This window comes from Piliocolobus tephrosceles, chromosome 7, assembly GCF_002776525.5.
Source record: "Piliocolobus tephrosceles isolate RC106 chromosome 7, ASM277652v3, whole genome shotgun sequence".
Lineage (NCBI taxonomy): Eukaryota > Metazoa > Chordata > Mammalia > Primates > Cercopithecidae > Piliocolobus > Piliocolobus tephrosceles.
The window spans coordinates 67,595,653-67,622,135 of record NC_045440.1 but is presented as its reverse complement, the minus strand read 5'-3'; the positions used below and the strand labels follow the sequence as shown (position 1 = coordinate 67,622,135).

At 35.7% G+C, this 26,483-nt stretch overlaps 1 protein-coding gene across 3 annotated transcripts in view; it reads left to right on the top strand.

Annotated features, from left to right (window-relative positions):
- MYBL1 (MYB proto-oncogene like 1) overlaps positions 1 to 26,483 on the top strand; it is a 46,469-nt gene that overhangs the window by 8,417 nt on the left and 11,569 nt on the right. For 2 of the 3 annotated variants that reach the window (XM_023222389.1, XM_023222388.1), the window contains exons 2-10: positions 1,989 to 2,094; positions 2,738 to 2,809; positions 5,605 to 5,697; positions 7,227 to 7,447; positions 9,020 to 9,194; positions 11,572 to 11,646; positions 12,228 to 12,332; positions 23,919 to 24,152; positions 25,521 to 25,889. In XM_023222389.1, the coding sequence (XP_023078157.1) occupies positions 1,989 to 2,094; positions 2,738 to 2,809; positions 5,605 to 5,697; positions 7,227 to 7,447; positions 9,020 to 9,194; positions 11,572 to 11,646; positions 12,228 to 12,332; positions 23,919 to 24,152; positions 25,521 to 25,889 (1,450 nt within the window). The remainder of the gene's footprint in view (positions 1 to 1,988; positions 2,095 to 2,737; positions 2,810 to 5,604; positions 5,698 to 7,226; positions 7,448 to 9,019; positions 9,195 to 11,571; positions 11,647 to 12,227; positions 12,333 to 23,918; positions 24,153 to 25,520; positions 25,890 to 26,483) is intronic. The other variant, XM_023222390.1, reaches the window with a different exon arrangement.

Sequence of the window (26,483 nt, the reverse complement as noted above, 5' to 3'; positions counted from 1 at the left end):
AATTGCTTCACTCATGTATTTTATTGTAAAGTAGTACACCATCTTTTTGTTTTGTTTTGTTTTGTTTTTTGAAATGGAGGTTCACTCTGTTGCCTAGGCTGGAGTGCAGTGGTGCAGTCTTGGCTCACTGGGTGCAAGCAATTCTCCTGCTTCAGCCTCCCAGGTAGCTGGGATTACAGGCATGTACCACCACACCCAGCTAATTTATGCAATTTTAGTAGAGACAGGATTTGGCCATGTTGGTCAGGCTGGTCTCGAACTCCTGACCTCAAATGATCTGCTCGTCTCAGCCTCCTAAAGTGCTGGGATTACAGGTATCCATGCCCGGCCCATCTTAATTTAAAAAAATGGCTACCCAGTGTCTTAACACCATTTATTGAAAAGTCTACCTTTACTCCACTGATTTGAAATATTACTGTTATAATTTACCAAATTCCATGTTGGTCTTTTTTCTTTCCTGAATGTTCTCTTCTGTTCCATTTATCTGTGTGTTTGTTCATGTGGTAGTACCATTCTATTTTATTTCTTTACAGTGTGTTTTGATATTGGGTAGTGGTAATTCTCTGATTATTATTTTTTAAAACTTTTCTCTCTACTTGATTTTTTTATATGAATTGTAGATTCAGCTTGTCTGATTCTCTCCCAAAATATATTGGTATTTTTATTCATTTTATTTAAATTTATGAATTAGGGAGAATGGACATCTCCCTAAATTAGAGAATGGACATATCAATATATTGTTTTCTTATCCAAGAATGTGGTCAGAAGGCTGAGCATGGTGATGCATGCCTGTAATCCCAAGCGTGGGATTTGGGAGGCTGAGGCAGGAGGATCACTTGAGTTTAGGAGTTCAAGACTAGCCTTGAGGGTGGAGCAACACAGCAAAACCCTATCTCTACAAAAAATAGAAAGAATTAGCTGGGCGTGATGGTACATGAGGATTGCCTGAGCCTGGGAGTTCAAGGCTACAGTGAGCTGTGATTGTGCCACTGCACTCCAGCCTGGGTGACAGAGCAAGCTGAGATGCTATCTGAAAAAAAAAAAGTCAGAATGGTTTTCCATTTGTTCAAGATTTCTGTGTCTCACAGTAGTGTCTTGTCACTTACTGTACCTTTAGCTTGTATGTTAAAATTATTTTTAGATGTTAAAAATTTTTTGTTGTTGGTATTGTTAATTGGATCACTTCTGTTGTGTCTTTTAATTGGCTGTGGTTTATATTCCATTACCATTTGTCAGGCCCCAATAATTTCTTGCTTGGGCTCTTGTGAAGATTACTAATTGGTTTTTCTTTTTCAATTTCACCACACTCTTGTCATTGATTTTTCTAAAACACAAGATATTTGTCTTTTGTCTTTTGCTGTGTTTAAGTTCTTTAACTCTTTAGAATAAAGGTCAAATGAAGAGTAAAGGTCAAATTCCTTAACATGACATACAAGATTATGATTTTTCCCATAGTGGCATATCCAACCCCATGTGTTTGGTGTCAGTATGAAGTATAGCTCCAGGCCGGGCGCGGTGATTCACGCCTGTAATCCCAAAACTTTGGGAGGCCGAGGTGGGTGGATCACGAGGTCAGGAGATTGAGACCATCCTGGTTAACACGGTGAAACCCTGTCTCTACTAAAAAAACAAAAAATTAGCTGGGTGTAGCGGCGGGCACCTGTAGTCCCAGCTACTGCAGAGGCTGAGGCAGGAGAATGGCGTGAACCTGGGAGGCGGAGCTCGCAGTGAGCCAACATAGTGCCACTGCACTCCAGCCTGAGCGACAGAGCAAGACTGGCTCCAAAAAAAAAAAAAAAAAAAAAAAGTGTATCACACCCCACCCCATTGTCTGACTCTTAATTTTTTATACTTTGAATAGTCTCATTGTGAATACATCTTGTAGTCTGTATGATTTCTTCAGGCATACCTGCACACACAGGTTCAATGATTGAATTTACAAATTTAAATAAAATTCTTGATTTCACAAATTGTGTTTTTTTTTGTAGTGAGGATGAGGATGATGACCTTCAGTATGCTGATCATGATTATGAAGTACCACAACAAAAAGGACTGAAGAAGCTCTGGAACAGAGTAAAATGGACAAGGGACGAGGTTATTATCTGACAAAGTTACTAGTTTCTTACATGTATTTATGGATTAATATTACTATAGTTATACAGCCGGGTGTGGTGGCTCACACCTGTAATCCCAGCACTTTGGGAGGCCAAGATGGTCGGATCACTTGAGGTCGGGAGTTCAAGACCAGCCTGGCCAACATGACGAAACCCTGTCTGTACTAAAAATACAAAAATTAGCCTGGTGTGGTGACATGTGTCTGTAATCCTAATCCTACTTGGGAGGCTGAGACAGGAGGATCGCTTGAACCTGGGAGGCAGAGGGTTGCAGTGAGCCAAGATTATACCACTGCACTCCAGCCTGGGTGACAGAGCGAGACTCCATCTCAAAAACAAAAAAAAAACTACTGTAGTTATGAAAGATTTAAAAACAAAATATGAGAAAAAGTATGCATCAATTAACTGTACATTCTTTTTCTTCAACCAGAGACATGAATAATAGATGACATTGGGACTTAACAGAAACAGTATAATAAATGGAGGAATTTGTATTATAGTGGATAGCTTTAGTTATTCTATGGTTACCAGATGCTCCTTAATATAACTGGAGAGTTACCTATATTTAGGGGTAGAGGAAAAGGATGGGGGAAAGCTTTCTAATTTTCGTACTGTTTTAATAGGACGATAAATTAAAGAAGTTGGTTGAACAACATGGAACTGATGATTGGACTCTAATTGCTAGTCATCTTCAAGTAAGTGAAATATTAAATTATATTTCTAACATGGCTGGTTTAAGGCACTGGGTTAAATTTGCTATTTTTCAAAAATGTGTCCACATATTTTAATTTTAGGTTTCCTTCCTAAAAACATCCCTGTTTGTTTGGTCTCCCTTAGTTGGTTGCTAATGGCTTAGAGAGTCTGGTCTTTTAGTAACGTGTTTATCCAGGGGCCTAAAAAGATTATTAACTTAAAACAAAAATGGTAATAAATTTATGTGGGACCTTATAAATATTTGCTAATACACGTTAAAACATTCTGTGAGAAATATATTGAGATGTTTGATAGCTAACCAAAAAATCCAGAAAAGCCCTATTTAAAAAAGCTTATCATCTGAGGCTTACCTTTTAAAATGTTGATTTTAAAAACTATTATGCCTATTGTTTGCCATACTACTTACTATTCACCTGCTGTTCATTATATAGCTTTATAATTTATGAAGTATTTTCACATATACTCTTTTTTTTTTTTGAGACGGAGTTTCGCTCTTGTTGCCCAGTCTGGAGAGCAATGGCATGATCTCGGCTCACTGCAGTTTCCGCCTCCCAGGTTCAAGCGATTCTCCTACTTCAGCCTCCCGAGTAGCTGGGATTATAGGCCTGCACCACCACGCCCGTCTAATTTTGTTTGTATTTTTTTTTTACTAGAGATGGGGTTTCTCCATGTTGGTCAGGCTGGTCTCGAACTCCCAACCTCAGGTGATCTGCCCGCCTCGGCCTCCCAAAGTGCTGGGATTACAGGTGTGAGCCACTGTGCCCGGCCCTCACATATACTTTTATTTGTATCCTTAATACACTGTGAGTAGTGAGGAAAAATATACATATTTGAATTTAAATATTGACTACTTTGGGTTTCATAAACCATGTTAACTATGTTTTTTCTATATTGTCATATGCCTTTCAACATAACCCAGAAATTGAGATCAAGTAATGTGAAAGAGCATCAATTTTGGAGTCAGTTTGAATTGTTTTCAAATGTCAGCTCTATGGGCGTAGAAAAATTACTTAGCCTCTTTGATTGTCACCTTCCTTATCTATAATATCTAGATAATCATACTTGTTTCTGTAGTATGGTTGTGTAGAACTAGAAATAACATATAGGATGTTTGGCACAATTCTTAATTTTTAGCAGGTGTTCAATAAATGGAAACTAGGTTAGAAAAGTTATTTACGTTAGTATTAACAGAAATGCTACAAGGATATACAGGAGCAACCTGATTATTTTGAAGAAAGTATCAGCCTTAAAATGGATCAACATTGGTGTACAGAAGCCATAAATGAAGCTGAGTTTGAATAAAAATAATTTTACGTGCATTGGGCAAAAGAGCCATGGGTAGACAAAACATTTGTATCTGTCCCTTTATATGTTTCTAGATTATCTGTAATCTTATGAACTAACAATTTTGTAAACTGTGAATCACGAATAAAGTGTTAGGTGTCATTATCCTTGTAATATATGGGAGTTACCAGGTTCTGAACTAAAATAAGGCTTCATTTATTATTTTTGGAGTTTGAGATGTTTCTACCCAGATATTGCATAGGTTTTCTTATTCTGGTGAATTCATTTTCTTTTTAAGTGTGAACACTTAACCAATTTAATTGAAATGTAACATGCATCTTCTATGTAGACTATGTAATGTTTTTTTAATAACTTGGAGTCATAATTTATAACATCCTTTTGATCCCATGAAGTGGTATAGTAATGCCTTTACATTTTTTTTAAAACTGTATGGTTAGGTACTGCTGAACTACGTGAATCCAGATTGATAGGCTATTTGAGTTCTTTTTCTTTTCTTTTTTTTTTTTTTTTGAGACGGGAGTTTCGCTCTTGTTGCCCAGGTTGGAATGCAATGGCGCAATCTTGGCTCACCGCAACCTCCACCTCCCAGGCTCAAGCGATTCTCCTGCCTCAGCCTCCTGAGTAGCTGGGATTACAGGCATGCACCACCACACCCGGCTAATTTTGTATTTTTAGTAGAGACGGGGTTTCTCCATGTTAGTCAGGCTGGTCTCGAACTCCAGACCTCAGGTGATCCACCCGCCTCAGCCTCCCAAAGTGCTGGGATTATAGGCATGAGCCACTGTGCCAGGCCCTATTTGAGTTCTTATGTCAGCTTTGTGTAGTTTTCTGTCCACTGCTTTTTATTCCTCAGCTCTAAATCCATTTCTTTATGGCAGTTATCTGTATTTTATCTTTGCCGTTTGCTGTATTATAAGGTGTAGTGTAAAGATACACACTTTAGTTTTAAATAAATTGTTTTTTATTTGTAGTCTAAGCCCTGTTTACTACTATAATTAAGAAAAAACAGGTCGGGCGCCCTGGCTCATGCCTGTAATCCCAGCACTTTGGGAGGCCGAGGCGGGTGGATCACGAGGTCAGGAGATCGAGACCATCTTGGCTAACACAGTGAAACCCTGTCTTTCCTAAAACTACAAAAAATTAGCCTAGTGTGGTGGCGAGCACCTGTAGTCCCAGCTACACGGGAAGCTGAGAATGGCATGAACCCGGGAGGCGGAGCTTGCGGTAAGCCGAGATCGCGCCACTGCACTCCAGCCTGGGGGACAGAGCGAGACTCCCTCTCAAAAAAAAAATAAAAAAATAAAAAAATAATTGGGACACAGACATGTAACATAAATGTTACATGTTTAAAGAATGCTGTTGAATACACTATTCTTGAAGTCTTTGTTCTAAGGATGTGAGACATAAATTCAGGCTAACTTGCTTTCTGGAAGACAGTTGTTTAATAACAAAATCATCTAAATTTTTTCAGAATCGCTCTGATTTTCAGTGCCAGCATCGATGGCAGAAAGTTTTAAATCCTGAATTGATAAAGGGTCCTTGGACTAAAGAAGAAGATCAGAGGGTAATGTGTTCATACTCTTTATATTCACTATGTAGGTAGACTAGTTTTTTTCTTCCTAATGTGTTGTTTTGACATATGAAGTGTATGTTTAAGTCACTTTGATTTTGTTCTCTGGAGGCTACTTGCATGAGAATTGAATGTTAAGTGTCTTGAAATGTTGTTGGGTTTTTAAAAAATTGAGTCAAACCAAGTATAACATACAGCCCTTTCTTTCTGAGAGTTTGGTTTGCAGAAGGAGAAATACTTGCTGTAAGGTTACTTACCTTGTTTTGAGCTCAATTTCATAACTATTAGGGTACAGTTTTTTTGTCAAAAATCTAATTAACATTTTAAAACATTTTCATTTTATTTTTACATCTAATAACTTGATATGCACAAAAGTCACTCTTAACTTTTTCTCTTGACCTATAATGAGCCCCGGATTAGATAGATGTCAGAGCATCATGTTTCCAAAGGTTTTGTGATTTAAAAACCAAGGTCATTGTTTGTGCTATAAAGTCAGAGATGAATAGAAGCTTTTCTGCACTCCTCTAGGAATTGTTCTTTAGTAATGCCTTTTTAAGTCATAAAAGTTGCTAATGCAGTTGAGGCATTAGAGCATCCTTACTTCTGCTCAAAACAAACTTTATTTGTTATTCTTATTTTTAAAATTTTTTAAATAAATAGAGATGGAATCTCGCTATGTTTTCCAGGCTGGTCTTGAACTCCTGGGCTCAAGCAATCTGCCCATCTTGGCCACTCAAAATGCTGGGATTAGAGGCTGAGCCATCATGCCCAGCCAGAACAAACTTTAAAGTTACTTCACCTAGACTGCTCTGATTTACTTGATGGCTACTCATAAGTTTTAAAATGTGTGATCTTGTTTAAAAATACATTTACCAAAGCCTTAAATTTTATTTTTTAAAGATAGTAAATAGATATACATACAGTGAAAATATCAACATATATTAAAGTTAGTCTACCAATATAAAATATTTATGAGGTGATATTTGACATAGGGCAGTGAGGTAAAGTGGGCTGGAATAACTATTCTTGCAATTTTAGGTGAAATAAAAACAACTGTAAAATGTGGAAAAAAGAATATGTAATCTATGTCCTTTCAGTTTGAGAAAGGAAGAAATGACAGCCCCAATAACTTGGTAGAATCTTTCTGCTTCCAAATTGTTTTTTTGTTTTGTTTTGTTTTTGTCTTTGTGCTGAAGCTTTTTTTTTTTTTTTAATAGATGTAAGAGTAGAAAATGCACAAGTTTCAACATGTTTACAGTTATTTCAAGTTAATAGTGTATGAGAGCAATTTAATTTCAAGTGTCTTTAATTAGCCCCTTGGATTTTTAGATGCATTTGGAATCAATTTTTGAAGCTGGCAAATGCTAAAGGGGTATTTATTAGTTTTTTGGTTTTTTTTTTTTTTTTACAAATTGTAGTTGTGGCTTGGATTTAATGCATTTATTTAAAATGGTATTCTTGAATTATGTTTTAAAATTCTTTCAAGGTAATGCTTTTTTAAACTTTGTTTTTCTGTTTCCTAGGTTATTGAATTAGTTCAGAAATATGGACCAAAACGATGGTCTTTAATTGCAAAACATTTAAAAGGAAGAATAGGCAAGCAGTGTAGAGAAAGATGGCATAATCATCTGAATCCTGAGGTAAAGAAATCTTCCTGGACAGAAGAGGAGGACAGGATCATCTATGAAGCACATAAGCGATTGGGAAATCGTTGGGCAGAAATTGCCAAACTACTTCCAGGAAGGTGCTTATATAAATGTATATATATTTTTCTGTACTTAAACATGACCTTTATTACCTCACTATTAAATACATTTGCAAGTCCCCTATGACTTTTTAAAATTTATAATTAAAATGTAGACTATGTTACATAAGCAACCTTTTGGGACTATTTGTACTAAATTCTGTGGTAAAGGGTATGATTGCTTTTTTAATGAATTATTTTATGGCAAAAATTTATACAATAAAATGATAGATTTTAGATTATATAAACCTTTAATATACTCCTAAAATCATGTTGACGTGTCAGTGCCAATCAAGTGAGACCCCCTTTGTATAAACTCTGTTGGAACAGAATCTAAATCTAAGATTTCTTTCATATTGCTTTCTATGTGTAAGACCAGGGAATAATATGCTAGCTGCAGTAAACTGCTATGGAAGTGTGTTGGGGAAAATTCAATCTTAATTAATTATGGTATGATCCAAACCATGGAAGTAGTATATATATCCATGTGGCTAAAATACAGAATTTTCCTCAGAGGCAGTGATGTGCTAAGTATACTCTACATTGTACTGATTCATATGTTTTCTAGTAGTGTTTAGTACAGCAGACCAACAACCTTGTGAAAATTCATAACTTAGAAGGTATGCATTTGTCTTTTGTTGCTGTAGTCTCTATCTGTATAGTTCTTTATAGCATTACGTGCTTTTACATGTATTCTTAATTTTTATAGACTTGGAAAGTATACAGAGCAAACATTGCTATCTTTGTTTTATAGATAAGATATTAAGGCATAGTGTTAAATTTTTTATTCAAGTTATTAAACCAGGTCTAGATACTTTTAGTCTCTTATACATCTTCCTACTTTCCATAGAACCTAGCTTAGTGCCTTAATATTTACTGAAAACCTGCTTTATATGTGTATATTTTATGAGGGATGAAATTTGCACTACAAGTAGCTATAGGTTGAAGATTTACATTTTTATAAAGGAAACCTTAGATAAGAAGGGAGCCAATGAATTCTTTCTTACCATAAATATTTTGTTCTAAGAAGTGAAAAAGAATACCGGGATTCTTTAGTTTGTGATTTGCTTGTCATGATCATGTTTGTTCCTGGCTTAAGACCTTGGCTCTTGCTATACTCTTTATCTGGAATGCTCTTTTTTTTTTTTTTTTCTGTTCTTGTGTGGCTGGTTTGTTCTAACCAAACCAAAATTACTCTATTACCCACTTTTCTTATCCTACTTTATTTGCATTGTACTGATTATTTATTTATTTGTTTTTCTATTCTTCCTTCCTTCCCACTTCCACACTTCCAAGGAGAGTGTAAGCTCCATGAGAGCAGTGACCTACTTTGCCTTATTCACTGCAATATTTCTGGTGCTTAGAACTATGCCTGACATATGCACATACAGTTTATCTTTTGAATTTAAAAAAAGCACCTATATTCCTGAGTAGAAACTCCAAAAGAAAAATTAAGAAAAAAGTATCTAATTTCATCAGTGTAAAAATTTGTTTTAAGCTTTGTACAACTTACACAGTGTTGAAATCTGTGGAATTCTTTTTTCTTTTTAAATTGTACCTTTCCTTTCTTAGGACTGATAATTCTATCAAAAATCATTGGAATTCTACTATGCGAAGAAAAGTGGAACAGGAGGGCTATTTACAAGATGGAATAAAATCAGAACGATCTTCATCTAAACTTCAACACAAACCTTGTGCAGCTATGGATCATATGCAAACCCAGAATCAGTTTTACATACCTGTTCAGGCACATACTTTTAATACCTTTATTATTTTAAAAAATTTCTTAAGTTGCTATATGAGAAGGTGTTTTGTTTCTTAATAGGGCAAGTACAATGCATATTAAGGGGTAAATAGACAAATTGAAAAAAATGTGTAACTTTGATTTATAAGTATTTTGAGAACAGATTTATTAAAATGTTTCCTTTTATATGTAATTTTTACATTAAGAAACTATATACATTTCCTAATACTCTAATTCTTTGAATCTTCATTTACGATTCAAAGCTAATGGTCATCTGTGCTTTAACATTCTACTGTACTTTCCATTTAAAAAATTTTGGTGTAATTATAGTATTGCTTATCTCTAAGAGGTAGGTATATATAAAATGGCTTAAAGGAGAAAGTAGCAAAAAATAAGTAATTGTTTTGGGGGTGTGGTAATTAATTGGCCTTTGCTGGCATTCAACTTTGCTTTTCCCCCTGATAACTAATCACTTGGGTAATTTTAGTCTTTGTTTAGATGATTCATTAAAGTAGATATTACACGAGCTCAAAATGGGGCAAATGCTATGTTGTCCCTTACAGCGCTTTTTTCTACTTGGAAGAAATTAGTGTAGGAGTCTTTATGGGATTTGTTTTACATTTCCCTGTCTACCTGTTATGCCATTTTTTCACAATATGCAATTCTTGGTTCTTGTCACATAAATTGTAAAGATTAATTCAGGACTTAGTAGTTGTCTACCAAAAGATAAAATTGGGCGAGATATTAAAAATCTGTGCTTTTTATGCCTCCGATTTGATTTTTGACATTTTGTGGACATTAAGTTTTTTAAGCATTATTTTAAAAGAACCACTTAGAGTAATGACATTTTCATTAACAATAGGAAAACAAGTGAAGACAGTATAATTATCTGCTGATACTCAATACCTTAAGGTTTTTATTATGTTTCTTTACATTTTTCTTTAGAGTCTAGATTTCAGCAGCATAAACTGAAACATTCTGCTTCTGTCTTAGAAAGGTTATCATTTAAATTTATTTTTTTAACTTGTAGAAAGATAATATATGGGGCCAACAGAGTATTTAACAGTCTTAATCTAAATATGTTGGAAAGATGAGGATATTTCTTGTACTACAAGAACTGTTTCCTTTTTAATTTAGATATATTCATTACTCAATTAATTTAAACTAATAAGGCAATTTTATTATATGTGTGACTTGATAAAAAATAGATGGGTTTAAAATACTGTCACAGATTTTCATGAAAAGTTTGGGAAAGATAAGTTTCTAATTCATTAGAGTTACCAAGCTGAGGGATAAGTGGTACTAATCGAGTAGTCTAAACGTTCTATGTTAGGAGTTATACATAATGATTCTGCATTATATAGTGATTTAGGTAGATCATTATGGAAAGCAGACAATTTCATATTTATATTTTTTGATTTTAAGCCTTTTTTTTTTTTTCTGAGACAGAATCTCTTTCTGTTGCCACGCTGGAGTGCAGTGGTACACACACAGCTCACTGCAGCCTCAACCGCCTGGGCTCATGTGATCCTCCTGCTTCAGCCTCCTGAGTAGCTGGGACTATAGGCATGCTCCACGACACCCAGCTAATTTTTTAATTTTTTGTAAAGACAGGGTCTTGCCATGTTGCCCAGGCTGGTCTTGGATTCCTGGACTCAAGCAACCATACTCCCTCAGCTTCCCAAAGTGCTGGAATTGTTGGGCCACTGCACCCAGCCCCAATTTTAAGGCTTTTAAAAACACCTTCTCTCATATTTCTTCCCACTACTGCTTACTAAATTTATATGTATCTTGAAAATTCTTATTACAGAGGTTTTAAGAAAGAAGCAGAATGATACGTAGCCTATCATAAGTATATCTATTAAAAGTATATGAGTGATTCTGATTGTTTTTCTAAGACAAGTAATAGAAGAAGCCTTTGGCATGGAGTGGTGATAAAAGTAGGAGATATGAACATTGAAAACTTGCTTCAGTCTCTGTCCTTGTGAGTGCTTCATTCATATGGACACATAGGAACACAATTACTTTGTTTTCTCTAGGAGATAGAGCAACCCTTCTAATAGTAGATGTTTAAATGTATTTGAGGAATGTCATGTAATAAACTGGCCGATAAATCTAGGCTAAGTAATTCTCATATTTCATCTGGGGAAAAAAGTCTTTTCTAAGTGTTATGACTCTTAATCCATAGGTTCTAGGAGTGGAGCTATAGTTACTATTTAATAGATAAGAAAGTATTATAGGTATAAAATTTCAAAATTAATACAGGTACTTTCTAAGTTTTTTGTGTTGATACTATTTCAAAAGTTTTTGTCATTTGCTTTAGATTTTAAACATTTATATATCATTATATGTATGATAAAATGCATTAATTACTTTTTAGATACCTGGGTATCAGTATGTGTCACCTGAAGGAAATTGTATAGAACATGTTCAGCCTACTTCTGCCTTTATTCAGGTAACTTTTATTTATGACAAAAACCAAAGGAAATGTGTTTAGTCACATTTTAAAAAGCCTAATAGTATCTATTTCCTCATTTATTAAACTAGTATAAAAATAATACGATCTGTCCTACTTGGAGTACTCTAACCTTAAAGAAGAAAGTGTATAAGTGGGGTTTAAGAAATATAAACTGTACAAATATAAGATGATTAATGATACCAGTATGGTAGTCCTTTCATTCTTTCAAGGTAAAGCATTCAAGTTGTGAATGGACATATTTTTGCTAAATTGTATAGAATGTATGTATTAAGATTTAAAAATCTAAAATATTTCAAACATACATTTCAGCTGATATAGATGATGCAACATTTTTTTAAGGTGTTAAAATTTTCCCAAATCTGTTAAGTTGAAAATATTTACCAGCACCTCTTTAGATACCAGAGGGATGGTGATAATGAATATTTAGTATTTAGTAGCATTAAGCTTTATTAGAAAAAATATATTTCATGTTGCATAGAAGAAAATAAAAGTGAGAACACTAATAATAAAGCAATTATGTAAGTAGCCTGTTTTCTCTTTTATTTAACTTATTTTAGCAACCCTTCATTGATGAAGATCCTGATAAGGAAAAGAAAATAAAGGAACTTGAGTTGCTTCTTATGTCAGCTGAGAATGAAGTTAGAAGAAAGCGAATTCCATCAGTAAGAAATAGGCTTAAGTGTTATTTGTATTGTTAGAATCTTTCATATATGCTTTTTGTCATTTTTATCAACTAGAAAGCATACTCAGTATGACTGCAGATTGTAATATGGAGTAAAAATGGTTTTGTTATTTTTTTCATTTGCAACTTTGAGGTTGCCTGATTTTTTCTTTTTCTTTTTGAGACAAGATCTTGCTCTGTCACCCAGGCAGAAATTCAGTGGTGTAATCACTGATCACTGAAGCCTTGACCTCCTTGGCTCAAATGATGCCCCACCTCAGCCTCTCAAGTAGCTGGGACTACAGGTGCCTGCCACATGCCTGACAAATTTTTTTTATTTTTTATTTTTGTAGAGACAGAGTTTCACCGTGTTGCTCAGGTTGGTCTCAAACTCCTGGGCTCAAGTGATTCTCCTGCCTTGGCCTCCCAAAGTGCTGGGATTATAGGTGTGAGCCGCTGTGCCTGGCCCAAGGTTGCCTGATTTTGATATGCATTTCTTTGAGCATAATTTACAATGTTCTGTGTTAGGATACTTCTTGAGTCATAAATGCAAAGCAGGTGTAAAGTAAACTCTCTGTATATATATACACACACATATATTTGTGAAAATTATGTGTGTTTAGATTAGGCTTCGGCGTTATTTTAGACATTCCATGTAATGATGGGTTTAATTCTTTTTAAAATAAAGAATCGAATAGATGTAGAGGGATTTATAAGCTCCAAAATTACTTTTATTCTCTTTAAAATTTTTTCCTATTTACTAGATTTAGAATATGAGCTCAGTAAATTAAAGAAAGTAATAACACTAAAAATATATGGAAAAAGGAACATTTAGATTTTATGCTCTCTAAACAATTCTTGTAAAAGAAAAAATTTTATATAGATGTTGGGTGTTGGTTACCACATGTGAAAACTATTGTGTAAGATTTGGTTGATGAGACTAGGAGTGTTAAATTAGGATCAAAGGTAATCATCCTAGTAGAATTAAGCAGGTTATGCTAGATTGGTTAAAAGAAAGATACAAGTTTATACTTAAATGACTTTTTTTTTAGGTTTTTAAATTAAAATTTTTAAATTGGGAAATAATTGTACATTTTCATGGGGTACATAGTGATGTTTCCATACATGTGATGTATATTGACCAGATCATGGTAATTAGCATATCCATCATCTCACATACTTATAATTTCTCTGTCTTGGGAACATTCAATATCTCCCCTTCTAACTATTTGAAACTATTTAATATTGTTAACTATAGTCATCCTACAGTGATATAGAACACTAGAACTTGTTCCTTCTATCTAGCTGTGATTTTGTATTCTTTAACGCATATTTCCCTATCCCTCTCTTCACCCTACCCTTCCTTTAAATAACATTTTTTAAAATTTAAAATAATACCTGGAGCCTTATAATTTTATTTTTTTTTTAGACAGAGTCTCACTGTCACTCAAGCTGGAGTGCAGTGGCGCAATCTTGGCTCTACAAAAAGTTTTTTTTTTTTTTTACTTAGCTAAGTATGGTGGTGCATAACTGTGGTCCTAACTACCCAGGAGGCTCCTGGGTTCAAGTGATTCTCCTGCCTTAGCCTCCCAAGTACCTGGGATCTCAGGCATGTGCCAACATGCCCAGCTAATTTTTAAAATTTTTTTAGTAGAGATGGCGTTTCACCGTAGTCTTGAACACCTAACCTCAAGTGATTTGCCCACCTTGGTCTCCCAAAGTACTGGGATTACAGACATGAGCCACCATTCCTCGCCCCTTTTTACGTTTAGAAAAGGGTTTCTTTGTTTGTTTTTTGTTTGGGACTAAATGAAAGGACAGAATACTGAGAGTGACTGGGAACTCAGGCAAAATTACTACGAAGATAACCTGAAATCTTGAAATAGTATTATGAGGCAACTGGTGATGTCTTTATACTACTTAAGAGAATATTAATAAAAATGATATTTATTGATTATAATAGGCAAGATATGTATTATAAGAAAAGCAATTTCTGTTTTTTGTTTTTTGAGTCAGGGTCTTGGTCTGTTGCCCAGGCTGGAGTGCAGTGGTACAATCATGGCTCACTGCAGCCTCAGCCTCCTGGGTTTAAGCGGTCCTCCCACCTCAGCTTCCTGGGTAGCTAAGACCACAGGTGTGTGCCACCACACTTGGCTAATTAAAAATATACTTTTTGTAGAGACAGGATTTCCCTATGTTGCAGTTTCTGTTTTGAAACTGCAAAAACCATGAGCAACTAGGAAGACCTGACATATACTTACCTTAAAGTTAATTTGTTTTTGTTAAGAAGCTACAAATAGGCTGGGCTTGGTGGCTTATATCTGTAATCTCAGGACTTTGAGAAGCTGAGGTGGGAGGGTCACTTAAGCCCAGGAGTTTGAGACCAGCCTTGGCAGGTGAGACCCCACCTCTACAAAAAATTTAAAAAGAATTGCATAGGCCTGGTGGCACATGCCTGTGGTTCCAGCTACTCAGGAGGCTGAGGCAGAAGGATCTCTTGAGCCTGAGAAGTCGAGGCTGCAGTCAGCAGTTATCACACCCCTGCACTCCAACCTGGGCAACAGAGCAAGACTCCATCTTAAAAATAAATAAATTAATTAACCAGGCATGGTGGCACGTGCCTGTAGTCCCAGCTACTCAAAAGGCTGAGGGAGGAAGATTGCTTAAGCCCAGGGGTTTGAGGCTGCAGTGAGCTGTGATCATACCACTGCACTTCAGCCTGGGTGGCAGAGCAAGACCCTGTCTCAAAAAAAAAAAAAGAAAAAGCCACAAAGAATTGTGGTGAGAGAATCAACATTTGTAGATTATTATATCATGTTTAAACCATTTTGGATTTTTTAAATAGAATCTTACCCTTTTTTAATTTAATAGGAAAAATATAACTAAAAGAATGAATATTTCACATTAAAAAGGAAGAAAGAAAGTTATTTTCTTTTTAGAACTCACTATCTAAAATTCTCATAAAGATTTGGTTGAATAAGCATATTCTGAATTCTAGAGGGAAGTTACTGCAGCCAGTAGAATAGACTCCATACACATATAAAGCATTTTTTTTCTTTCTTTTTGAGATAGAGTCTTGCACTGTCGCTCGCTGCAACCTCCAACTCCCTGGTTCAAGCGATTCTCCTGCCTCAGCCTCCTGAGTAGCTGACATTATAGGCACATGCCACCACACCCAGCTAATTTTTGTATTTTTAGTAGAAACGGGGTTTCATCATGTTGGCCAGGATGGTCTTGATTTCCTGACCTCAAGATCCATCTGCCTCGGCCTCCCAAAGTGTTGGGATTACAGGCATGAGCCACCATGCCCTGCCTAATGCTTTTTTTCCTAAACAGTTATATGATAATATTGACTGCCATTTTACTGAGTATCAATTGTGCTGTACTCTTGTGAATGTTTTATATGTATGCTTGGTAATCCTGATGTTAACACTGTTAAGAGGGTAGAATTTCATTAGAGAATTCACATTTAGGACTGAATATGATGACTCACACCTGTAATCCCAACACTTTCGGAGGCAGAGGCGGGTAGATCACTTGAGGCCAGAGTTGGAGACCAGGCTGGGCAACATGGCAAAACCCTGTCTCTGCAAAAAATACAAAAATTAACCAGGCGTGGTGGTGTGTAGTCCCAAGCTACTCGGGAAGCTGAGGTGGGAGGATCACTTGAGCCTGGGAGGTGGAGTTTGCAGTGAGCCGAGATTGGGCCAGTGCATTCCAGCCTGGACGACAGAGCGAGACCCTGTCTCAAAAAAAAGAAAAAGAAAAAGAGATTCACATTTAGGTCTGACTGATTGCAACCTATGGTTTTTTCACTGGGCCCAGTTATTGCCCTCTTTGTGTGTTGGATCTTTTTCTCATCTGCATACCAACTGAAAGGTGTGTGGTTTGGAGGGAACCACATGTTCCCTCCAGCATGACAGGAGAACCAAGCTGTCTCCTGAAAGTGATTGTCAAGTCAGAAGGTGGCTATGCTAATGAAATAGGAAATAATGAAATGAGATTAATTTCTTTTATTTTTAAAACAGGTCGAATTTGCTTTGCAACAGTGTTTTATTACCTTATTTAAGTTGAAATGTAACATTTTGTTGTGAATCTCTAGAACATTCTGAAAATTTTTACTTTTAGTAGTAATAGTTACCATTATTCAGTGCTTCCTATAGACTTTCAGTGTGCTCTCTACCATATGGTAGTTACTAGCCACATTTAATTTTAAATAAAATTTAAAATTCAGTTTTTTAGTTGCACTAGCCACATATCAGTTGCTTATATGGGTAGTGGCTCCCACATTGAGCAGCTGGAAATATAGAACATTTTCATCATCTCAGAAAGTTCTGTTGAACAGTGCTACACACTTCACATGTTTCTCATTCATAACTCTTCAAGGCCTCTTTTCTTATTTTTTATTATAAAACACTAGAAAACTGGGCTTGCAAGATAAATAAATTGCCTAGTGTGCATTTCTGAAGAGATAAAGAAAAATGACATAGTCTCTGACTTCAGGTTTTACTCTGCAATGGGAATGTAGACAAGAAACAGGATAGTATATGATAAAATAAGACACAAGGGGTTTTTTTGCTTTTATTATTATTTTTAATTGATACATAGTAATTGTACATATTTACTGGGTATACAGTGTACTATTTTGATACATGTATGCAATGTGTCTTGGTCAAGTCATGGTAATTAGCACATCCATCACCTCAAACATTTATCATTTCATTGTGTTGGGAACATTTAAACCCTGCTCTTATAGCTATTTGAAAATATGCAATAAGTTGCTATTAATTATAGTTATCCTATAGTGCTGTAGAACACTGGAACTTACTCCTCCTCTCTAGTTGTACTTATATATCCATTAACCAACTTTTGGCTACTCTCCCTTCTCCGCTCCCCTTCCTTGGCTCCCCTTCTTCTCCTCTAGTAGCCACTATTTTTCTCTATACTTCTATGAGCGCTACTTTTTTAGCTTCCACATGTAAGTGAGAACCTGCAGTGTTTATCTTTCTCTGCCTGGCTTATTTCATTTAACATAATGTCCTCCAAGTTCATTTGTGTTGCCACAAATGATAGAATTTCATGGTTCTTTTATGGCTAAATAGTATTATGTGGTTATGTGTGTGTGTGTGTGTGTGTGTGTGTATAAATATACAGACACATCTGTTGATAGGCAATTAGGTTGAATCCATATCTGTGAATAGTAATGAATATGGGAGTACATATATGATTTTCTTTCCTTTGGATACATACCCAGTCGTGGGATTACTGGATCATATTATAGTCTATTTTTAGTTTTTTGAAGAGCCTCCATAGTGTTTTTCATAATGGCTGTACTAATTTACATTCCTTCCAACAGTAGAGTTCCCCTTTCTCCACATCTTTGCCAGCATCTGTTATCTTTTGTCTTTTTGATAATAGTCATTCTGACAAGGGTGAGATGGTATCTCATTGTGGTTTTGATTTGCATTTCCCTGATGACTAATGATATTGAGCATTTTTAAATATACCCATTATCCATTTGTGTGTTTTCTTTTGATAAATATTGGTTCAGCTCATTTGCCTATTTTAAGTCAGATTATTGGCTGGGCGCCTTGTCTCATGACTGTAATTCCAACACTTTGATAGGCTAAGGTGGGTAGATTGCTTGAAATCATGAGTTCGAGACCAGCCTGGGCAACATGGTGAAACCCCATCTCTACAAAGAATACAAAACTTAGCCAGGCATGGTGGTGAGCGCCTGTAGTCCCAGCTACTCAGAATGCTGAGGTGGGAGGATGGCTTGAACCTGGGAGGTGGGGAGGTTGCAGTGAGCTGGGATGGTACCACTGCAGTGCAGCCTGAGCAGAAGAGCCAGTTCTTATCTCAAAAAACAAAAAACAAAAAAACCAAAAAACAAAACCCAAACCAGATTATTTTTAGTATTTTTTGCTGTTGAGTTTCTTGTAGAGTCTAGATATTAATCCCTTGTTGGTTAATAGTTTGCAAATATTTTCTCCCATCCTGCACATCGTTTCTGTCTTCACTCTGTTGATTGACTCCTTTGCTGTGCAGAAGCTTTTTAGTTTAATATAATCCCATTTGTCTATTTTTGCTTTTACTGCCTGTGTTTTTGAGATCTTCCCCATAAAATCTTTGCCCAAACGACATCCTAAAACATTTCTCCTATGTTTTCTTTCTTTTTTTGAGATGAAGCCTCATTCTTGTCACCCAGGCTAGAGTGCAGTGGCAGTGATGTGATCTCGGCTCACTGCAACCTCCACCTTCTGGGTTCAAGCAGTTCTCCTGCCTCAGCCTCCTGAGTAGCTGGGATTAAAGGCGCCTGCCACCACGCCCAGCTAATTTTTTGGTATTTTTAGGAGAGATGAGGTTTCACCATGTTGGCCAGGTTGGTCTTGAACTCCTGACCTCAAGTGATCTGCCTGCCTTGGCCTCCCAAAGTGCTGGGATTACAGGCATGAGCCACTGCACCCAGCCTTTGTGTTTCCTTCTAGTGGTTTTATACTTTGGGTCTTACATTTAAGTCTTTCATCCATTTTGAATTGATTTTCTTCTTTCACAAAAAAAGAGGGTTTTTTTTTTTTTTAATATGGTGAGAGATAGGGAGCTAGTTTCATTTTTCTGCATATGGATATCCAGTTTTCCCAGCATTATTTATTGAAGAGACTGTCTCTTCTTCAATGAGTGTTCTTGGTGCATTTGTTGAAAGGCTGTAAATGCGTGTATTTATTTCTGGGTTCTATATTCTGTCCCAGTGCCATGCTGTTTTGGTTACTACAGCTCTATAGAGAATATTTGGAAGCCTGTTAGTGTGATGCCTCCAGCTTTGTTTTTGTTTTTGTTTGTTTGTTTGTTTGCTCAGGATTACTTTATTTGTAGTTTTTAAAATGAATTTTAGCATTGTTTTTGCTACTTTTGGGAAGAATGTCATTGGTATTTTAATAAAGATTGCACTGAACTGTAGATTACTTTTGGTAATATGGTCATTTTCACAATATTAAGTCTTCTTATTCTTGAACATGGGAGATCTTTGTATTTTTTCATGTCCTCCTCAATTTCTTTTATCAGTGTTTTGTAGTTTTTCTTGCAGAAATCTTTTACCTTCTTGGTTTAATTTATCCTACGTATTTTTTTTTTTTTTGTAGCTATTGTAAATGGCACTGCTTTCTTGATTTCTTTTTGTGCTAGTTTGTTGTTGGTATATAGAAACAATACTGATTTATTTTTTAGTTTTAGAGATGGGAGGGTCTTGCTATGTTGCCCAGGCTGGTCTTGAACTCCTGACCTCAAGTGATCCTCCTGCCTTGTCCTTCCAAAGTGCTGGTATTACAGGTGTGAGCCACCATGCCCAGCCAAAATACGACTGATTTTTTGTGTGTTGATGTTTTATCCTGCAACATTACCCAATTTGTTTATCAGTTCTAAGAGTTTTTAGAGGACATTTATGTAAGGTTATTATAGGGTTTTCTATATGTAAGTTCATGTTGTCTGCAAATGGGGACAGCTTGACTTCCTTTTTTCCATTTTGGATGCCTTTTTTTTTTCTCTTGCCTAATTGCTTTGGCTAGGAGTTCCAGTACTGAGTTGAATAAAAGTGGTGAAAATGGGCATCCTTGTCTCATTTGAGATCTTAGAGAAAAAGCTTTCAACTTTTCCTTGTTTAGTATAATGTTGGCTGTGGTTTTGTCATATATGGCCTTTATTGTGTTGAGGTATGTTTTTTCTATAGTTAATTTGTCGAGAGTTTTTATCATGAAGGGATGTTGAATTTTATCAAATGATTTTTCATATCTATTAAGATAATCTTTATTCTATTGATATTTGATTTTATTTATTGATTTATGTAGGTTGAATCATCCTTACATCCCTGGGATAAATTCCGTCTGATCTTGGTGAATGTCTCTTTGCATCTGTGTTCATCAGGGATATTGGCTTACAGTTTTCTTTATTTGGTTTTGGTATCAGGGTAATGTTGACCTTGTAGAATGAGTTTAGAAAAATTCCTTACTCTTCAGTTTTCTGAGAGAATTTGAAAATAATTGAAGTTCTTCTTTATATGTTTGATAGAATTCTGCAATGAATTGGGTCCTGGGCTTTACTTTTACAGGAGATGTTTTATTATAGATTCAATCTTGCTACTTGTAATTGGTCTCTTCAGGTTTTCCATTTCTTCTTGGTTCAATCTTGATAGGTTATATCTGTCCAGAAGTTTATCAATTTCTGCTAAGTTTTCTAATTGGATGCACAGTTATTCATAATAGCATCTAATGATCCTTTGTATTCCTGTGGTATCAGTTGTAGTGTCTCCTTTTTTGTTTTTGATTTTATTTATTTGGGTTTTTTTTTTTCTCGGTTAGTCTGGCCAGCAGTTTGTCAATTTTGTTTATTTTTTTAAAAAGCCAACTTCTCCTTTCATTGATTATTTGTATTTGTTTGTCTCAATTTTGTTTATTTCTGCTTTGATTTTTGTTATTTATTTTCCTCTACTAGCTTTGGGTTTGGTTTGTTCTTATTTTTCTAGCTACATTGTTTATTTGAAATGTTTCCACTTTTTTGATGTAGGCATTTATTGCTATAAACTTCCCTTTTGATACTGCTTTTGCTATATCCCGTAGGTATTGGTATGTTGTGTTTCTACTTTCATTTGTTTCCAGAAATGTTTTGGTTTCCTTCTTAGTTTCTTCATTGACCTATTGGTTGTTCAGGAGCATGTTGTTTAATTTCCGTTTACAATTTCAAAAGTTCCTTTTGTTATTGATTTCTAGTTTTATTTCATTGTGGTCAATAAAGACCCTTGATATGACTTTAATTCTTTTAAATTTGTTCAGACTTATTTTGTGGTCTAATATGTGATCTGTCCTGGAGAATGTGCTGATGAAAAGAATGTATATTCTGCAGATATTACATGAAATACTCTGTAGATGGCTGTTAGGTTCATTCGGTATAAATGTTCAATTTAAAGCCAATGTTTGTTTCTTTGTTGATTTTTCTGTCTAGATGATCTTTCATTGCTGAGAGTGGGGTGTTGAAGGCTCCAACTATTTTTGTATTGGAATCTATCACTCCTTTTAGATCAAATAATATTTGCTTGATGTAGCTAGGCGCTCTGATATTGGTGCATATGTATTTGCAATTATATTCTCTTGCTGAATTGATCTCTTTATCATTATGTATTGCCCTTCTTTGTCTTTTTTTATAGGGTGTTCTTTTTTGTTTGTTTTGTTTTGTTTTTTTGAAGCAGGGTTTCACTCCGTCCCCCAGGCTGAAATACAGTGCTGTGATCTCAGCTTACTGCAACCTCAACTTCCCAGGCTAAGGTGATCCTCCCACCTCAGCCTCCTAAGTAGCGGGGACCACAGGCGTGTGCTGTCATGTCCAGCTAATTTTTATTTTTATTTATTTATTTATTTGCTTTTGTGGAGATGGGGTTTGGCCATGTTCCGAGGCTGGGTTCGAACTCCTGAGCCTGGCTTGGCCTCCCAAAGTGCTGTGGTTGCAGGCATGTGCTACCATGCCCAGCTTCTTTTTATAGTTTTTAACTTAAATTATGCTTTATCTGATATGAGTATAGCTATTCCTGCTTGCTTTTAGTTTCTGTTTGCATAGGATATCTTTTTCCATCCTTTTACATTCAGTCCATATGTGTCTTTACAGGTGACATGAGTTTTTATAGGCAGCATATAGTTGGGTCATGTGTTTTTTAATCCATTCAGCTAGTCTATGTCTTTTAAGTGTGGAGTTTAATCTGTTTACATTCAAGGTTATTACTGATATGTGAAGACTTACTCTTTTCATTTTGTTAATTATTTTCTGGTTTTGTATGTTCTTTGTTTCTTTCTTCCTCTCTTAATGTTTATTGTTGCAGTTTGGTGATTGTCTGTAGTACAGCGGTTTGATTATTTTATCTTTCTCCTTTGTGTACCTGCTCTACTAGTGAATTTTATTCGTTTACATATTTTCATAATAGTATTTGTTATCTTTTTGCTATCAGATATAGGACTTTTTTGAGCACTTCTTGTAAGGCTGATCTAGTGGTGATGAATTGCCACCATTTAAAAAGAAAAAGTCTGGGAAAGACTTTTATTTCTCCCTCATTTCTGAAGGATAGCTTTGCTGGGTATTCTTGGCAGGCATTTTTTTTTTTCCAGTACTTCTCAAATGTATCATTTCATTCTCTTCTGGCCTGTAAGGTTTTTTCAGATAAATCTGTTATCTAATAAGGATTCCCTTATGTGTGATGTAATACTTTTACTTTGCAATTTTTATTTTTAATTTTCTTTTGATAAGGGTCTCACTCTGTCACCCAGGCTGGAGTGCCATGGTGTGATCACATTTTGCTGCAGCCTTGACTTCTTGGGTTCAAGTGATGCCCTTACCTCAGCCTTTTGAGTTCTGGGACTAACAGGGGCGTGGTACCATGCCCAGCTAATGTTTATAATTTTTGTAGAAATAGAGTTTCGTTATGTTGGCCAAACTGTTCTCAAACTCCTGGGCTCAAGCAATCTGCCTGCCTTGACCTCCCAAAGTGCTGGGACTATAGGCATGAGCCACCGTACCTGGTCTCTCGTGCTATTTTTAGAATTCTCTCTTTGACTTTTGACAATTTGTGAGTCACAAAGTTTATGGTAACATATAGGAGAGGTGCTTGATTTAGATTATTGTCATCAGGGAAAAGTTCCTGGAAGAAGTCCTAATTGAACTCAGCCTTGAAGGACAATGATTATATGTTAGCAAGATAAATGAATTAGAATATTATTATAAATGAAGCAGATAAAAGTGTATAATCAGATGAAGTGCTTTCCAGTATTTGAACTGTGTGATAAGAATAGCTTCCCTTTGGGAGGCCAAGGTGGGCAGGTCACCTGAGATCAGGAGTTTGAGACCAGCCTGGCCAACATGGTGAAACCCCATCTCTACTAAAAATACAAAAAATTAGCTGAGTGTGGTGGTGGGTGCCTGTAATCCCAGCTACCCAGGAGGCTGAAGCAGGAGAATTGCTTGAACCCAGGAGGTGGAGGTTGCAGTGAGCCGAGATCACACCAGTGTACCCCAGCCTGGACAACTGAGTGAAAACTCCCACCTCAGAAAAAAAAAAAGAATAGCTTCCCTGGTCAGTAGGTTACAGAGCGTTTTATTAATAGATAAAGGGAGCAGCAATATGTGCAAAGACACTCAAGGTCCAAAGAGTATATAATTCATTGGGGGAATTGCAAGTGCTATAGTTGGGTATTCCTGATAACTACCAGGAATAAGTAGATATACCTGGTAAGATTTAAATATATAGCTCTTGAGTAGAAGTGTTGAGAAATGAAGTTTGGAAGGAAGGGAGTAGCCAGATTCTAAGAGTTTGGACTTTATGTTGTATGTAAATGCTTGTTTTATCTCATCATGATTGTATAGATTAAAAATTTTAATTAGAAAAAAGAAACATAGTCAAAGCATGTAGTTTAATGAAAAGAAGTATACCAATTTTGAGGAAAGACAAAATATTTGCTACTATATTTTTAGCCTAATTGAAATGTGTTGAAATCTGAATTTATGCCTACATTGAGAATGACAAATAATATTCAAATTTCTTTTGTACTTTTAGCAGCCTGGAGGTTTTTCTAGCTGGTCTGGTAGTTTCCTCATGGATGATAACATGTCTAATACTCTAAATAGCCTTGACGAGCACACTAGTGAGTTTTACAGTATGGATGAAAATCAGCCTGTGTCTGCTCAGCAGAATTCACCCACAAAGTTCCTGGCCGTGGAGGCAAACGCTGTGTTGTCCTCTTTGCAGACCATCCCAGAATTTGCAGAGACTCTAGAACTTATTGAATCTGTAAGTAAACAATTGTAAGATTATCAAAAGTTCAATTTTAGTTATACGATTTCATGCTTAGAAACTCAGTTTTGGACATTGACCAGTTTTATGTTTTGTATGCCATACTTAATTTTGTTCTGGTATTTTGCAGTGGCTTCTAGTGGAAAAAAGTTTAAAATTTTCAAAGTGTGTGCCTTTTGAGGAATTTTTAAAAATTAAAAACTTAATTCATTTTTTATTATGTAAGTTATACAGATGCATTATAGAAAGCTGGAAACTAGAGAAAACTGTAAAAAAGAAAATTAAAATATTTCATAAACCCAGAGTTAATAATTTGATATATTCCTTTCAGTCTGTGTTCTACACTTAGAAAACACATTATATTTTTAAACCCAAAAATACACTTCTGTATTACATTTGTGGGTTTTTTTTTTTGTTTTCCACCCTGTCATGAGCATGTTTCTGTTTCCTTAACTTTTAAACTTGAATTTTTTTTTTTTTTTTTTTTTTTTTTAATTAAGATGGAGTCTCACTCTGTTGCCCAGGCTGGAGTGCAGTGGCACAATCTCAGTTCACTGCAACCTCTGCCTCCTGGATTCAAGCGATTCTCCTGCCTCAGCCTTCTGAGTAGTGGAATTACAGGTGCCTGCCACCACACTCAGCTAATTTTTATATTTTTAGTGGCGATGGAGTTTCCTCATGTTGGTCAGGCTGGTCTCAAACTCCTGACCTCAAGTGATCCTCCCACTTCGGCCTCCCAAAGTGCTGGGATTACAGTCGTGAGCCACCATGCCTGGCCTAAATTTGAATTTTAGGGGCTTTGTAGTATTCCATCAGATGAATATAAGAAAATATATTTACCTAATGTACTATTATTATTGGACATTTAGGTAGTGTCTAGTTTTTCAGCGTTACAAATAACATATAAAGCTTTGTGTAAAATCATGATTATGTCTTTAGGTTAAATTGAATTTCTGGATCAAAGTGTATCACCATTTTTAACATGTTTCATACACATTACCAAATGATTATGCAGAATTTGATGGTGTCTTCCTGATGTGGAGTAGGATGTGAAGTTTTATAATGAATTGTACTTTTTGATAATAACTTAATTTTTGATAATAACTTACAATTTATTCTTCTTAAAATACTTTGACAGTAAGCTTCAACTACTGAATTAGATGAACTATTATGTATTCTGGAATTATGGGAAAGCTAAAATCTGTTCCTCTCAAATGGCCTTGCTTAAAAAAAAATGTCCAAGGAAAGCATTTCTACTGATAAAATGAGTTGTTAATTAACTCTGTGGAAATCATCATCCTGTGTTCAAGATCAGATTTAACTAGGTTATAGCATTAACTTTATTAACAGTTTAATTTATTGCAGGATCCTGTAGCATGGAGTGATGTTACCAGTTTTGATATTTCTGATGCTGCTGCTTCTCCTATCAAATCCACCCCAGTTAAATTAATGAGAATTCAGCACAATGAAGGAGCCATGGAATGCCAATTTAACGTCAGTCTTGTACTTGAAGGGAAAAAAAACACTTGTAATGGTGGCAACAGTGAAGCTGTTCCTTTAACATCCCCAAATGTAGCCAAGTTTAGCACTCCACCAGCCATCCTCAGAAAGAAGAGAAAAATGCGAGTGGGTCTTTCCCCAGGCAGCGAACTTAGGGATGGCTCATTGAACGATGGTGGTAATACAGCGCTAAAACATACACCACTGAAAACACTACCATTTTCTCCTTCACAGGTAGCAGTGTTGATTTTGTTTATGTTTCTAAATGTCAATGAGTTAAATTAAATTAGATCTTTAATATCCTTACTAGCAGTTGGTAACTTTGATAACATAAAAAAATAATGTATTTAAGTATATACTTGAGAATACTGAACTCTAAGAGATTATCTCACAAAATGTAGTAGTGGCATATATATATATATACACACATACATATATATATACACACACATATATATATACATACATATATATATACACACACATATATACACATATATACACACACACACATATATATATACATATATATATATACACACACATATATATATGTACGTATATGAGACAGGGTCTCGTTTTGTTGCCCAGGGTGGAGTGCAGTGGCACAAACACGGCTCACTGCCACCTCAACCACCCAGGCTCAAGTGATCTTCCCACCTCAGCCCCCAAGTAGCCTGGACTATAGATGCGTGCCACCACACCTAGCTAATTTTTATATTTTTTATAGAGATGGGGTTTCGCCATGTTGCCCAGGCTAGTCTTGAACTCCTGAACTCAAGTAATCCACCTGCCTTGGCTCCCAAAGTGCTGAGATTACAGGCGTGA